The following is a 16,951-nucleotide window of genomic DNA, read 5'->3' on the forward strand; positions in this document are numbered from 1 at the left end:
TGCAGCCAGAGACATGGGAACTAGGTTAGTACAATTAGATAGAAGCACACACTTGTTCAACCAAGAGGGGGGTAGAGGACCAGATTTACTGGGCCACTGGAGAAAACCTGGCTCCCTCTGAGCCAAAATGGGCTGTTTTTCTAAATTATCTTTATGACATTTCTGTTTCAGTAGATAGCATTTCTGGAGACAGACAGGACAGATGGGAGAGTGCAAGACAAGCTACAAAGATCATGAGTAGGATTCCACCCCCCATGCTGCAAGTGCATGGTATACGCCTTAGTCTGCCAAGCCACCAGGATGCCAATCAGTCAGGCTGATCGACCTACGATATGGTCGGGGTTCCCTGTGGCAAACAGACACGCTTCCAGAGAAGTCAATTACCTCCAGATACCACAGGAGCCAGGTATGGTTTGCTTTGGTTGTGTTAATGCTGCAAGCCCATGTTCACCAGAAATACATTCACATTGGCTTTCAGAAAAAGAGTCAAAGAATTCTAAATAACAAGCAAGAACAAGAATAAGGGGCCTCATTTATCAATATATTAATCGATAGAGAATGTGTAAAATGTTAAAAGTTGACAGAATACTAAGTTAAAACTTATCAGTTACAAAAAATACAATGTGGTAAAATGTTGTTAAGATATGGCTCAGGTCTAATTTGAAGACAAGAAGTCTTATATTTCAAATTTGTGATGACCTATGTTGGTTGATAAATGATGCCCAAAGAGCCGTTCAATTCAAATGTCAAGGCTTTTCAAATGAGCTGAAAATATGTATAAGTATGACAGTGATGTGCACAGACTCACAGCATAGACTGGGAACAACAGACGTCAAAGTCATTATAGTCCATCAGTTTTCCTCAAATACAATAATCGGCAGTTTGGGTACCACTCCATAACCTCCCATTATCAACCATAGGTTTCCCTTCATATGGGAAAGTAAGTTCAAATTCAAAAGTTGCTCAGTTGTTCAGTTACAATGAATTGAACAATGTGGGTCAGTTTGGCTGAAGTTTGCTCACTGCTATGGATACTTGATTTGGTGTTAATAGTGAATGGGCAGGAGATTAATCTCCGACTGTCCCTGGCCATGCATAGAGCCACTGGTCTTCCTGGTCTGCATTTACCTGCCAACCAGACGGAACCAGGGGAAGCGGTCATAGAAGGGGTCGCCTCCGGTCATGACATTTTCACAGTCCTCAGTGGCACTGCTGGGCACTTCAGCAGCGCGGTCATACATCTCTCTCATGAGATCAAGCCTCTGCCTGCAGGGAGCAGCAACAATTATCACATAAAACCATTGGGAAAAAAAGATGCATATCATGAAGTCAATGGGAAATGTTCTCACAGTGAATACTGTACTTTTTTGTGAAAATTATCTCTCATAACAGACATAACATGACAAAATAATGCTCCATTTGTTTCTACTGTATATCTGAGGCTTTCAAACGTCTTTCTCTAGGGATACAAATATTTAAGAGAATATTTCTTGTGAACCAAACTGACTTTCTCTCAGAGTAGCCTCATTACACTGTTTTTCAGCTAAATCTTGCAGTATTTTATTCAGGCTATCTTACATTGAAATAATTTGGGATGGCTATGGTAATATATTAGCATATACTGTCAAGCTTTATACCAAATTAAAAATGTTCAGCTGTTGAAAACACAAATTCTTCCAGAATGATTTGGGATCCCATTTTAATCTTTATGTGGACCAAGGCTGGGTCTTCGCCTTGACGTTTAAAAACACTGTACCTTAGTTTCTCTAATGTCCAGTAGTGGGTGGCTCCATTCTTCTGGTCCTGCACCTCCACAGCCACAATAGTGCGTGGGAAGTGTCGTTTCTCTCTGTCCTTGGCCGCATCTGGGGGCAACAGGTCTTGAGGCAGCGGGGAGTAGAGAGTGTCTGTCAGCAGCACAAACTGGAACTGGACCTGCAGGGCAACAAGAAGCACAAGGTGCAGTCAGAGCTCCATATTAAAACAGTCACAGTTCTGTGGATATAATGAAGTTTAGAGGACAATAATTTTGGGAACCTTCTTCTTCAGTTCCACACTAATGGCGTTGGCCTCCTTGAGGAAGATAGCATTGCCCCACAGCAGGTCACGCAGAGAGGTGAACTGGTAGCACCTCCACTTACGGAAGCTCCACACAGCCAGCTCCGTTTCCCTCTCTGTCCATTGCACTGGGGGTCAAAGAGGATACAAGATGATCATACACCAAAGATTTACTCACTAACAACGTCAAATTGTGTAAATGTGTCCCATAATTTACTACCTTCCTCTTCTGGCTCCTCCTCTTCCTCAGGGACTTCTGGGTAATAGCGGTCCACTTGCTTCTGAAGAGCCTCCAGCTTGCTCTCATAATCCTACACAATTGATTAATTTGATTAATAGACTTTGACTATCATTGAATAGCATTTGTTTAGGCAGCTTGGACTCAAGTCTGTAGGCCTACTGTCTGATTTGTGAGTGCAAAAAATTGAGAAATGGAGAAAAATTGAGAAAACAGTGAACAGTGTTTGCAAATATTTTAAAACCTCAAAATATAACCCTAACACGTGAGTAGATGACCCTCTTACACCTGCTTTAGCACGAGTGGCCCTGTGACGTTACCAGACAGCACAGGAAACCAGAAAGAACATATGGTTTGGGCATGAATAGGAAAACATATGTGAGGTATACGGGGGAGGATCACCTCCAAAAGCTCCAGAGACTTCTGCATCCATGTGTCAGACATCTAGAAAAATCTATATTTATCAAATACAAGCATATCAGATTCTTTAAGTGTCCCAATATCATATTAATGGAGGTTTATGTGCCATGGTTAATCAGGATATTTTCGGTCCCCTCCTAGCTTTTGGGCCGCTCTGTGTTTGGGACCCATGCCAACTGCCACAACCACCACCTACCAGCCACACTCAATAAAGACGTTAACAGTGAAAAGAACCGTATGTTCTACATCACCTGAAAGTACACAACCTCTACTCTCTTTAACGGTGAATGTAAACAACACTCCAGCCTACAGTCTTTGGGCGATGAGACTTGAAAATCCACCCATTAACCTACCAGTCTTTGCTGCTCCAGAAGGTTGTTGGCCTCCTCTCTTTCTTTGCGATACTGGTCCTCTAACTCCTGCAGCCTGAAGACATAAACACAGATGAACAAGATAGGCTTAAGATGTGTAACAGATCACCTCAAACTAAACACTATTTTGCCTTTAATTCACTCCAGTGCCTTGAAGTTTCTGGAGCAGCACACCATTTACCGTGCCATCGATTTTAAAGGGGTTACTAGTCATGGTGCTGTGGGTCTGTATGATGTGACAGCTGTTGAGCCTCAGATTGTGGCTGGACTAGTATTACCCTCCTCCCCTTCCCACCTTCTATATCTCCCCTCTGTCGTTCTCTTCTACAATATGTTGGTGGCAAAGCCCTCTCCTCTATCTACATTGCCTTTCTTATTCCGGTTCTTGAATGAATTAAGCTCGCTGGTGTCCTTTCCCCACAGTACCTCTGGTCCATTTCCTGCTTCATGTCGATGCCCTGTTTCTCCAGCAGCTCTCTCTGGGCGAAGGCCCAGTCCACAGGCTCAGCAGGGGTTTCAGCGCAGGGCGTCCTCTCCCTCTCGGCCCTGGCCTGCTCAGGGTGGTTGAACCGGAACACATGGCTCTTCCCCAGGATGATGCGGTTTCCTACAAGAGTAGGTCCAGAGGCAGGTATCAAAAATCAGAACGTACTGAGATATCAAATACAAAGATATAAGCAATATATACACATATGCCAACGCCTTGAGAGGTTACAAGTATGACTGCTAGGTACTACGCAAAAGGAAAAGAGACTGGAATTTAAGGATATAGAGAGCAAGAGAGGTAGTCACCTGATTTGAGGACGGTGGGCTCCGTCACCCTCTTTCCGTTGACATAAGTCTCAGCTCCTTCGCAGGGCTCGAGGATGACGGCTGGTTAGGAACAGAGCAGATAATGAGACATTTCTTCCTGTCCAACAACATTAACCTCTGATGTACAGTCCTACAGGGGAGGACAGCTCACCTTCTCCCATGGGACCAGTAGTACTGGTGAAGGTGCAGTGCTCATCCTTTATAAAGTGACCACTGAGGACGATGTCCTGACGACTGCTGGCATCCACACGACCCACCCTGTAAATAAAGGGACAATATGATGTCATGGCAAACAACAACAAACTGATGCAAAATCATTATGTCAACAAGCAAGCTAATTGCTTTGATAAAAAAAAAGTAATTTATTGTTGCATTCGCCTTTTTGTAATAACACAAAGTTAAGCATGGATAAAGCCACTCCAAGCTCCAATTCAGAGACCAAGCTTTTTTCAACCTCCTTTCACCATGATATCTCAAAATACGAGTCTATTTTAGGTAGGGCTGCAACTAACGATTATTTTCATTGTCGATTAATCTGTTGATTATTTTCTCGATTAATCGATTAGTTGTTTGGTCTATAAAATGTCAGAAAATGGTGAAAAACGTCGATCAGTGTTTCCCAAAGCCCAAGATGACGTCCTCAAATGTCTTGTTTTGTCCACAGCCCAAAGATATTCAGTTTACTGTCATAGAGGAGTAAAGAAACCAGAAAATATTCACATTTAAGAAGCTGGAATCAGAGAATTTTGACTTATTTTTCTTAAAAAATTAATCAAACTTAATTAACTTAATTGATTAATCGATTAATCGTTGCAGCTCTAATTTTAGGTCAGTCTGAACAAAAATTACAAAATTGTTCACAGCCTCAAAATACATTCTGGACTGACAGAATGAAAGCAATACTTTGCTTTCATTCTGTCAGTCCATGTAGCAAGAGTTATGTCAATAGATTTGACAGAGAAAAATATCTCTAAATCAATAAATCAAAACAAACAAAACTAGTGCTGTTGCAGCAGTCTTTCAACAGGGGGCGCCTTACTGCAATCACTGAATGGGGTTTCATGGTAAAATATCTGAAAATCTCCAACCTGGTGATTCCATCTTTAATATAGTACAACAGGCACTCGGACATCAGAGGATCTTCATTGAGGTTCACCAGATGAGGAGTCTAATACAGGAGAAGGAATGACTTACTGTTTGTAGCAACTTGGTTAGTAAAATGCATAGATCATAGATCATTTAATTTCCATATGTTATTTACAATATAACATATGCATACACTGCACAACATAGTTCTCAAAAGCAATCTCTTTCAGTGAGAGAAAGTCAATCAGCAGGATCATCAGCAATAGTTAAAACCATGCAGACAAATTCACTCCCCGCAGCTCCACAGCATGAGTCAACGTGTTTAATGTATTCTCTGTCAGACACTATTGGCCTGTAGGCAAACAGCCATAAATTACTGAAATGGGGGCAGCACTAGTATCTTTTTTTTCCCATGTTTACACCCATTGCTGCCTTCAGCACAGCGAGGGTGTGTTTGCAGTGAATAATGAAGTAGATTTAAGATAGCACTTAATGAAAGAGAGAAACCCTTGACTGATCTTCCTTGGCAAGGCCGCTGTTGTGTTTAGAGGAGCACTCAGAGAAGGATACAGCACTAGACACTCCAGATCTACAAACCTCATTGGGGGAGAACAGCCCTACTGTGTCAATAAACACAGGCTCGGGCTTTCTGTGGCTATCTGAAGGCTTCGGAGCAAATGAACAAACATTTTTAATGAGTAATTCTGTTTTGAATTTATTTTGCATGCTTTCTCTCCTGAGATCTGGGATGGTTATATCTTCTTACCTTCTTAGGGGAGAAGACACCAAGAGTTCCACCATCTTCTCGCATTGCCACACCCATTTCTGCCAGCAAGGCCTCTCTGTAGAAAACAATACAATGCTGTGACCGTCACCGGACCGACCAACCAAGCTCATTTGCACTGAGGGTATATGGCTCTCTCTCATCCTCCCAGTTTACTCCACTGATGTGATAAGAACACTCCTCATGGCTGATATCCCCATATCTCACCTTTCCATTCTAATGGCTTCTGTTCGGCGAAGCTTCTCCTCCCAAGTCTCATTGAGTTCAGCAATGATTTTCTCTGTTTCCTGATATTTCAAATGAGAGTGATTGTTACAGTAAACACTCAATCAGCTGTTGTAAGAGCTACAGGTAAAAGTAGCACTGAACAGTTATATTCCATGTGATCTGACAATACGCAACTGATGGGGAATATCCAATACGTTAATGTAAACAGACTACAGTGTGTCATAGCTGTGTGTGTATACAGAGGCGTGCTTTCACCTTCAGCCTCTCGATGGCCTCCTCGCTGCCCGGGCTGAACATGATGCGGTCGTGCAGGCTGGCAATGGATCCGGCACGGCTGGACAGGGCCGAGAGAGACGGGGAGGGACTCATCCCCGTCATGGCATTGGTCACTGTGGAGAGATCATCCCTTTGATTCACAGCTTGGCGTTTATTGTTATTGTTCTTGTAATCGGATAGGTCTGTCGGGACGGGAGGGGGCGCGGAGTGTGTACAGAAAGTGGGGTGGGGTAGCCGGGGATAGGGAGGCAAGAAACGGAAAGAAGCAGACAGATAAGGAAGAGAAGGGAAAATAGAAAAGAAGGAGAAAGAAGATATGTAGCTTGAAACAAATCTAATTTACAGAGAGAAACTTTCACTGCGAGTACACAAAGGTAGAGCAGCACCAGCTGAAAGCCACACGCAAAGAAGACCAAATTAAAAGATGCAACAATGGGGCATCAAGCCACAAGGGGACTAAAAGAAAATGCAGCTATGATATAGAAACTTCAAGCAAAGTGCTATATGTAGGAACATTCAATTCAAGATCACAAAAACATGGCCGCACAAAACTGTGCATCTGCCATTTCAGAGGGAAACTACCAGGGGATTAAGATTAGATTGCTGTTGTCAGTCAAGTGGTTTTGTTAATCAAAGCATCTTTTAGAATAAAAATGAATGAATCATCAAATTTCCAAAAATACATGCGCTATGTGCAAGCACACGGTGACTCAGTTGTACTAATTTGTTCTCTCCATTTCCTGTAGAACACTAGGAGCCAGGACTTGCAGTTCAGATTACATCTAAAAGCTGGCAAGATTCATTTAATGTTCAGTGAGCTCCTCTAAAATAATCACTACCAACTAAATCACTGTAGGAGGAAATCCATTTCTCTGGCAGAGTGGAAGGTTTGTATGGATAACCATATGACCATTAACCATTAGAGGTGGAAATTATTTGATAGTCATTAGTGCACTGTTTATTCAAAAAAATATTCTGGCAAACAAGCTGATTTTATACCACACTCCTTATTTTCCGTTTAATATTTTGTCACTCGGCACTGCTAAGGCGTTCTACAAGATAAAGAATATCAACCCTGCAGCTGCTGCTATGGCAACACAGAGCAATAAAGCGGGACAGTGTATCACACCCATCCGTCTGGACACTCTGTTGTCTGCCAAGATGGATCACATAATATCTCCTTCGTGGTACAGTTAATAATGTCATGTATTATGGAAAGACTATAACAGTTTATAGTATAAACTCACTGGAGATGACTACCTTCAAGCTCCTACATTGTACCACTGCGCTCACTGAAGGCTGCATCATCGTCATCCTATGTTTTTTTTCTCTTGCTAGCAGCCAACAGGAGGCAATAGAGCTTGTCGTCACAGACCGACCCTGCCAGAGGAATGGGAGCTGTTGGGTTACAGTCTCTCCCTCATACAGTCAACTGGGACATGGAAGAACTGATGAGCTAATCGGGGCATAAAATATCTCATTAAGGTGCAGAATTGTGCGTATTGTATTGTGTCAATGCCTAAGTTTGCCCCACCAATGCCAAAGCTATGAAGCCATACAAAAATCTCTACAGCACCAAGGCATGGCACGTACAGCCATGAAATATCAAGATCAGAGCCAATATGATAAAGCCTATAAATCACCTTAAAACCAGGCCCGGATGTCATCTATACTGCATAAACATTAGCTACTTCCATTTCAGCAGACATCGTTGCTGATCATCTAAACCATTCTGGTCAATTCTAAGATATCATGATATTGTGGTGCTGCAGAGAACACAGAAAAGCTACTATGTACGCAATAGTAAGCGCTGGTGATGCTAAGCTGCAACAAGAGCAAAAGCAAGAGCCATAAAACACACATTTCAAACCGGCTATCTCAGCGCCAGACCCCCGATATGCTAGGAGAAGAGAAGATAAAGAATGATAGAGAGGCAGAGAGACAGAGAGGAAGAAAAAAAAGAGACAAGGTAACACCTTTAGATCCAATCATTCACTTGTTGTCTGCTGAACACCTGAGCATTGTAGTCAACATAAGGGCAAGGGCATTATTCGTTTGATCGATTGAGTTCTGATGCTCTAGTTGCATAAAGCATAGCCATGTGTTTTCATTTCTAATCATATCTCTCTTTGACCAGTGTTGCCACTGAATCACTCAGGTCCAGCCAGAACAACAGGTATGAGAAAGATAACATTCTTGTGATAAGTTTGACACACATGTTGTTTGTGAGAATACAGAGAATGAAAGTGCAGTGCCTGTGGGAAGTGATGTGTGGGCTGGAGAGAGAGTGAGGGGTTGTGTATATCAGTGTGAATAGTATGTTTGAAAAGGGGTGTCAAAACCAAAAACCATTAAAGATAGGGATGGGACGATATGCTTATCTCACGATACGATTCTATGGGGTTCATTATTTGATACAACCACCATACAATGTGATAAATAAAAGTTCAGTGACAACAACAAAGTATGACTGTGCAGAATTATGTTTCTTTCTAGCAATGGCATTGGCTTGCTAGAATATAAACAACAATTTAATATAATTTGGATGGAGAGATTGTGAAACTGTGATGGGCAAGCTGTCTCATTTGTGATTACTACAGCAGAATAAATGTAGCTTATATCGCGATACACTTTTCTGACCCACGATGCGTATTGTCACATTTTTGTATTGCGATATATTGATGTGTCGATATATTATCCCATCCTTAATTAAAGACTTTTTGAAACGGAAACTAGAGACAGCCCTAATAGCCAGATAAGCCCAACAGATGATCCCTTACTCTCAATGATGTCACCCAGGCCCTGGGCGTACAGCAGGTCCTTCAGACGGGACACCTCCTCCTTCAGCTCGCGCACCAATCGGTTGTTGGGATCCTCGTTGATGACGGCGTTACAGCGGATCTGTTTGGCGCGATCTGCATACCTGTGGAGGAATATTTGAGCATCTTGACACATGCGAGGGCGGAGAGAGCAACACAAACACACACACACACACACACACACACACAACCTCCCTGTCCCCGTACTTTGTTACACAATTCTAAACACTGCAGTTGCAACTTTTGAAGGATGTTTGAAGAGTGAAACTGATGCAAGCCGCTGAGGAAACCATAATTGTGTGTTACGCAAGACTGAGGTCTCAGTGGCTTTAATGTCCTTCAGTGCCACTTTCATCAGCTGTGTGGGAGGAAAAAGACGCAGCAGAAAGTGTGTTAGCCCGCTCTCAGGCCTCTACCTGAGCGTGCTGAGGGTCTCATCATAGTTGATGTCCGCGGGACTCAGGGCAGCCACCATAGCAGTGCGGGAATTCCCACCTGAGACGATGCAGATAAGAAGTTAATTGAAACACTTTGGATTCATTTTGTGGAGAACTAATGGAACATTAGGGCTCCGTCAGCCTGCCACATAGATAAATACTGCGTTCATACCCAGGTTTTCTCTCAGTAGCCAGGTCAAGACTGAATCTCTGTAGGGGATGAAGCTCTCCACTTTCTTCTTCTTTTTATTCTGTGTTTAAAATACAAACACAAATTATAACAACAATCTGTGCATTTATCTGCATTATGGATAAGAGAAATAATAAAATAAAAAATATTTGAATTTGAACAATTTACCTTATTTGGTCCAGAATCCTAAAATGAAGTAGACAACAATATTAACATGTTTATCCTATATAAAATCTATTGCATCTTTTATGAAACAGTATGCAAATATACTGATAAAAAAAAAATCTCCATACCACTTCTGCCAAAGCAGAGATTACTTTTCCCAATGTAGTCAGAGATTTGTTGATATTTGCTCCTTCCTGTGACCGGGCGAGAGGCAGAGGACGATATTTGCATTGAAAATACAGTATCTAAATGCTTCTAAATTGCTTCAATATGGATAAAGTCATAGTAATTATTTCCCCTATAGGCAAGCAAATCTGTTTTCAGTGCAATCTGTTTATAAATGTCCAAAATGCAGCGGAGGGAAACATTTTCACCTTAAGCCTGGTCCCTTTGGCTCCTGTAGAATCTGCTCTCTCACTCCCAGCCAAATCCACCAGGCTTATTTTGCTGACCTGCGACAGAACATCCAATAAATACAGCTGCGATGTATGAGCTGACAACAAACTAAGCGGAAGCCATTTATCTTCACTCCAACATCAGCGTTCATTAAAAAACATCACAATGTCACATTATCATTGTGACCTTCAAGGGATCAATGATTTCCTATTTACGATAAGATTCAAATCGCTGTGATCAATCACTGTCAGCTCACAGATAAGCAGTAGCAAAAGCGTAATGTGAAATGAGTTCGCTCAGGTTGTTCAGACGATCCCCACTACCTTCTCGGAGGTGTTATCCGTCGCAGCGTCATGGCGTTTCTGGGTGAAGATGATGTTAAAGACAGCGTGCGAGCGACTGCTTGTCTCGTTCATGTTGGTGGCAGCCACAGTCCTGCAGAGAAAATGAATCATCATTTCAACAACACATGATGTAACACCACTGAAATATACCCACCGGGGAATAGCAAAGCTGTATTTCAGACCACCTCAGGTGAGAGCAAGTCAAGACCGAGACCAGAACAATGCGAGTCCAATTCAAGACCACGACTGTAATTGTGTTGGACTGCCATCATAGTGAGGGCTCAAAATTTACATCTGTTTCTCATCCTTTCTAATATTTCAAAACAAAAAACAAACTTATTTAAGCATTTTAGTAAAACAGAATTGGACATATGATAGAGATTACTGCATGATAGAAGAAAATCATAGAATTAAGCAAAACCGTGTCAACTAAATTGTCACATCAGCCATGGACGAGGAAATTATGATATAGTATGATACAGTATGATATAGGTGCTTTTCAAGTCAACTGTAGGATGATGACCTTGTTTTATAAAAGTTTTATTGAATCAGTTTGAACCTTTTGTATAGCAGCCTGGTTTGGAAATTTGAATGTGACTAATAAAAACAGACTAGGCTGTATCATAAAGGTGGCCAGCAGGATTATTGGGGTGAACCAGGATCATCTTGATCAGATCTACAGCAAGCAGGTAGTCAAGAAAGCTATCGCCATCCTCGACTGTCCTGGTCACCCACTAAAGCCGGCCTTTGAATTCCTGCCTTCAGGACGCCGTCTCAGAGCGCCTAACATGAGAACCAAGAGGATGCTGAACTCATTTGTCCCAGTGGGCATAAATCTATTAAATCTGCACATGAAAAAAACACTTTAACATTTGCACATGAAACTTCTTCATTCATTATGATCTTGTTTGGCATTGTGAATGTTTTTTATGTATTGTGACTATTTGTTGTGGCTTTAGTGTTTCATTGTATTGTTTTTATTGTGGTTTCACTGTGGCCTTGTTATTTGGTGTTTTTTAAAGTCCTGGCTGCAGACAAAAATTCCCTTAGGGGACAATTAAGGTTGAACTGAATTGAACTGAATTGAACTGAATTTAACTGAACTGAACTGAATCGAATTGAATTGAATTGAATTGAATTTAATTGAATCGAATAAAATAAGCTGAAGCACTAGGCTATGTAGTGATTATGTTGAAGAAATACTTATTTGAGATACCAGTCGTTCATTGCCATTGTAAGGGAGGGTTTTGTTGGACCCAATCACAGTTTAAAGGAAAAACGAATTAGTCTCAGATGATGGAAATGAGGCTGACACAACAGCTGTGTACTTGACTTTGAAATAAGTCTTTGCTTTTGCTTGCTCAAGACCGAGTAAAAATACCATAAATTACGAGAGGAGACCAAGACACTTAAACTGTGGTCTTGAGACCGATCTTGAGTACTTCAGCACTGGGGAACAGTCCCATGAAAACCAATGTATTGCACATGCATACAAACCTACATTACATACATTTATACATACACACATTCCATACATGGTTTACTGAGTACAATTAATTAGGATGATAGAGAGGAGAGAACAATTAAAACTCTTTCCCCTAGTCAGTTTAGGTTGGTTGGTTGTCACTGTTGCTTGGATTATTTCAAACTAATAAGAAAGAATGGAACGAGAAAATTTCTAGTGACGATCAGTTTGTGCAAAAGCGGGTAGCAAAAAAGGAGCGCTACAATGAGGAAATGTTACTTATCCTGTCAGTGCAGCATGACTAGTCATGCTACCTCTGTTGTAGGTCTGAGAAACACATTCAAGGATCACAATTCAAAGTGTGAATAGGTAGAACATAAATAATTAAATCAGATGAACCTACAGAATGTAGAGCTTGTATTTCAGTCTCTGGCTTTTGTGTATTCGCAGAGCTGTGACTTCTTCAATTCAGCGTGTCCTACTTTTATTCTGCACCAAAAAATGTCTTTGATGTATTTGAGAAGTTTGATGTATGTTTTCGATGTTATTTGAACGCAAAACAAATGCCATCTATTTTTGTCCTTCTTTTTGAGTTTTCTCATGCAGTAAATTCCCTGGCAAGAACAAAAAATGGGTCATCAATTAATCCATTCATTCACAGCCATGCATGCGTGCTACTGTATGCCCTCTGTATCTCAACAGACCCTCTCAAACAACAAGCAGAGTGAGACGATTGAAATGAAAGAATGGCTCCGTCACCTGGCCTTGTTTCCAGAGTCCATCAGGTCCTGGATGTCGTTGTAGGAGGTGACAGCCAGCTTGGACAGGTCCTCCACATAGGGTCCCATCAGAGGATGTTCTCGCACGCGCAGGTGCCCTTTGTTTTTAGGGTTCAGCAAGTCCCGCACGCGCTCACAGTAGATTTCCATGTAGCTTACCTGATCAGATTCATAATGTTAGCTTGAACATTCAAAATAGCGACAACTGGTTCAGGTAGAGGCAATGACAGAAAGCCTCCAAGCTTACCTCCACAGAGTAGGACATGCTGTTGTCATTGTTGCTGTCGTTGATCTTAGTGAAAAGATCTTCACACAGCTGGTAGGAGAAAAATACATTGAGAAATTCAGATTCAGATTCAATTCTCCTTTGGCTCAGTTACACTAACCCTTTCTTAGTATGCATCTTTGGTCAAGAAAACATAAAGAGGTATATTCTACCAGGGGAATGATTCCTTGTTGATCTTTGACATCCTGTTTCCCCATCATGGTGTAGGACTTGCCAGCACCCGTCTGACCATAAGCAAAGATGCAGACGTTGTAGCCCTCGAAGGCGTGCAGCAACATTTCCTCTCCGATGTCTTTGTACACCAGCATCTGAGAGGCATAGTTGATGTCCTCAGGCTGTAAACAGAGACCATGAGCAACGTAAATCTTCAAATTTACAATGAAACTGATAAACACAACAGAAAGTATTGATTGTTCAGCTGTCTTCCAGTCCACAGACATGTTAAATAATCGGTACTGTGCTTTTTATGAAACATTTATACTGTTTGTGCATGTACAGTATGTGTGTGTGTGTGTGTGTGTGTGTGTGTTCATTGGAGTGTCTGTGTTTGCTGGAAAGCAGCAGCATTTAAGCTGTGGGAGTGCAGAAAGACTTACTGAGGTATGTGACCAGTAGGAGTAATCAAAGTTGAAGCTCTTGTTCTCTTTGGGCTGCTTGGGGTTGATGATGGCTGAAAGATAGGACAAGGAACAAGGGTCAGAGTGAGGGTGAGAGCTGCCCACGTGAAACTGGATCTGAGCTGGGTCAGTATCATGTTGTGCTAATAGAGCTAGGACGGCCTTAGTCACCTCTTCTTTCTGCACTATTAGAGATGCTTAGCTTTTGGGTCTCTGCACTAGAGCACAATAAATGGTGACCGTCAATGAAGAACAACAGACAAACTGGGACTAGAAACTCATTCGAATTTTGAGGAAGATGATGACATTTTTCCCACTACATCATCCATATGGTTACATGGACTAAAAGAAATAAATCATAATATAGCTGACGGCATCAGTTGCTTGTTCTTACGAATATTGAGATCTTAGTGTACAAAATGTAAAATCGATTTAAGTTGTTGAAGACAGCTTGAAAGTGAATCCACAGCGCTGTGCAACCAGTAGAAAAACAGTTTTGATTTTTGATTGTTGAATAACTGACTATCTGAACTGCCCTTTTGTTCTTGCTTTTCGTGCCAGTCAAGAGCACAGGTTTCATTTCAACTTTGTTGGAGACGCACTCTGGATCAAACTCTGGGTGGCAAATCACACTGACATACTACGGGCATCATAATAGCCTAAACAAAGCTCCATTTCCCCTCACTTCATCACTTCACGGCAAGATCGAAACAAAACATAAATTTACATGAGAAAAGTGTCTGCAGCTATCGGAGAGAGTGAGGAGAATTATTGATCGGTTTGAAATACAGTAAGACATTGCTAAACTGAACCCCTGATTTGAAGGGAAAACAATCAAAATATGAAACATGGCAGTCTGATTTGTTGTCAAAATGCATTTAAAGGCATTAAAAGGAGCTTCAAACAACTAGGAGGAGGGCTTCATTTTTTAAAGGGGAAAAGGTGCTTCAGTAAACTGTGCTTCTAAAAAAGCAGAGTGAGTAAAACTACAGTATATGCATTTGAGACAATTCATCCTTGTCCTAGTATTGAGGGGCAAATGTCCCACCTGTCTCCCCCTACATCTATGGTGCCAGCAGAGGAAGCAAATACATAATGTTCTACAAGTAAATCTTTCTTATGTCCCCATTTACTGTGGAACAACTGGGACTTAAACTCAGCATCAACCATTAACCAGGAAACACAGGAACAGACTCTCCACATTACACACTACACTAATAAGATTAAAATGAGGTTTGACCTACAAAATGAGGCTTTCTTATTGATTTATGCCGATCGACATTGGGAGACTGAAAGGACAAACTGGGATTGATTTATTTATCTCAGAGAGGCTCCCAGTCTAACCAACAAAACAGGTATCATGACGACAAACCTACATTCAAATTGTTTCCTGATCAAATCATTTTCCTACTGTGATATCACTGCTTTTGCGACTGTACTCTGACAGCACAGGCGCACATACACAATGAACCAGTAAGAGCAAACAGAAATCTGAATGTTTGTTTTTGTATTGCTGTAAATCAGCTGGTTCACTTCATGACATTATGATGTTTCAATTCAAACCAGCAAAAAGGATTTAAGGAACGTCCACGGGTTGTTGTTGGGTTTGAGTCAGTGTTTGTTCCCACCTGGATGAAGGATGGAAACCCTGTTGACATTAGCACAACTGCTATGGGGTGAGTGGAGCATGTATTATAATTAATAAAAAAAAGAAAATCAAATATAACATAGGATTAAATAGCTGTCGGGCTACAGAGAAGGTCTGAGACACACCCTAAAAGCTGAACAATCTAATCTCTTTCATTGATTTTCTCAAAAATCAATGAAATCCATTGTCACTAATCTACATCACTGGCAAGCAGAATTTCTTGTAAATGAAAATCTCCTTTTATGCGATGGCATAGGTGACTTTCATTCTCACCTCCCACATAGAGCAACTGGCACCAAAAATGTAGATCCTTGAAATGCAACAACATTGTATTCTCCAGTAAACCAATTCCACAAAGATAAAAGCCCCCAATTTGATAAAATGTGTGAAATGAACTTGCACTAAATATTTAATGGGCCTTCCATCAGAAAAGCCCACTTCCGGACCCTGTGGACTGGATGTATATAAGCGTAGATAAAGGTGAGACAAGCAGAGAGGTGAACACAAAATGCCATAGAAAATGTACAGAAATATACAGGAAATATACCTATTTCTAAAAATATATAGAAACTATATGCATAGAAAATCAACATATAGCAACAGTAATCAGTCTTTTGCAGAAAACCACTTCATTCTCATATTTTTAAGAGCCATTTCACAATTCTATTTTACGCTATCACTGGGTAGTTAAAGGAGCAATCTCAGATACTTGAATTCAAGTGACTCTTATTTCCCTGAGGGCGCGTAATAATGAGCCGCATTTCCTGTGCCTGTTTTCAAAGCCGTACAGCCCTCATGTACAGGATTTACGCACACCTAAATATTGATATGCCCTTCAGAGTTTGAACTGCAAGGTGTGGTGATTTGAATGAATAACACCAAGGTGTATTTGTACAATTACTGCAGCATCTGGCGGTCTGTGCACCCAACAGCTAAACATCTTGTGTATCCTGATGCCAACTGTGAAAAAGCCTCTTCCCCCCTCCCAGAGCTCCAGACACCATTTTCTCTCCTAATGCAGAGATGCGGTCGATAGTACAAGAAGAAGCCCTGGGCTAAGTACACTCTAAAGCGAGTGTACACTCTGTTATTTCCCCTCTACGCTGCTGCTGTGTTTCCAATTGTGGAATATAGGCCAGTGTGGCTGACTGGGGTTTAGGGTTTCAGGCCCATGCCTCACCCATGACAAAGAGATGAGACTTCCTTTACCAGGCATGTTGTATCCACGCACTCTATCACTGGAAGGCAGCCAGATATGGACACAAATGCACTATAGCTTACAAACAGTACTCTCTTTCATCTATATAATGTGGAGTGTTATTTTAACAGTGGGGAGGCATGTCATCACGGTATCCAATGTCTATAATCTTCATGAAACACATTAAGTTAGCCTCTAACCACAGCAGCTACTGAGTTTTACAAATCAGCTATACTGTAGACTTTTTCCATAATCAATGCTCTTCATAAGCTGCCTATCCATTATCTATTTTCTACTTTTTATTTTATTGATCTATTTATGCTGAATTTTATC

General features: G+C 41.3%; 1 protein-coding gene across 1 annotated transcript in view; it reads right to left on the reverse strand.

Annotated features, from left to right (window-relative positions):
• Positions 1 to 16,951, reverse strand: part of kif1aa (kinesin family member 1Aa) — a 38,653-nt gene that overhangs the window by 15,826 nt on the left and 5,876 nt on the right. The window contains 22 exon segments of the mRNA XM_078285843.1: positions 1,129 to 1,266; positions 1,757 to 1,935; positions 2,038 to 2,186; positions 2,279 to 2,369; positions 3,070 to 3,142; positions 3,514 to 3,694; positions 3,880 to 3,960; positions 4,052 to 4,158; positions 4,989 to 5,068; positions 5,753 to 5,828; positions 5,978 to 6,057; positions 6,254 to 6,417; positions 9,055 to 9,197; positions 9,510 to 9,588; positions 9,703 to 9,781; positions 10,014 to 10,079; positions 10,260 to 10,337; positions 10,605 to 10,716; positions 12,850 to 13,028; positions 13,117 to 13,185; positions 13,308 to 13,490; positions 13,752 to 13,825. Coding sequence (XP_078141969.1) covers positions 1,129 to 1,266; positions 1,757 to 1,935; positions 2,038 to 2,186; positions 2,279 to 2,369; positions 3,070 to 3,142; positions 3,514 to 3,694; positions 3,880 to 3,960; positions 4,052 to 4,158; positions 4,989 to 5,068; positions 5,753 to 5,828; positions 5,978 to 6,057; positions 6,254 to 6,417; positions 9,055 to 9,197; positions 9,510 to 9,588; positions 9,703 to 9,781; positions 10,014 to 10,079; positions 10,260 to 10,337; positions 10,605 to 10,716; positions 12,850 to 13,028; positions 13,117 to 13,185; positions 13,308 to 13,490; positions 13,752 to 13,825 — 2,461 coding nt within the window.

Source organism: Centroberyx gerrardi, chromosome 9 (genome assembly GCF_048128805.1).
Source record: "Centroberyx gerrardi isolate f3 chromosome 9, fCenGer3.hap1.cur.20231027, whole genome shotgun sequence".
NCBI lineage: Eukaryota > Metazoa > Chordata > Actinopteri > Beryciformes > Berycidae > Centroberyx > Centroberyx gerrardi.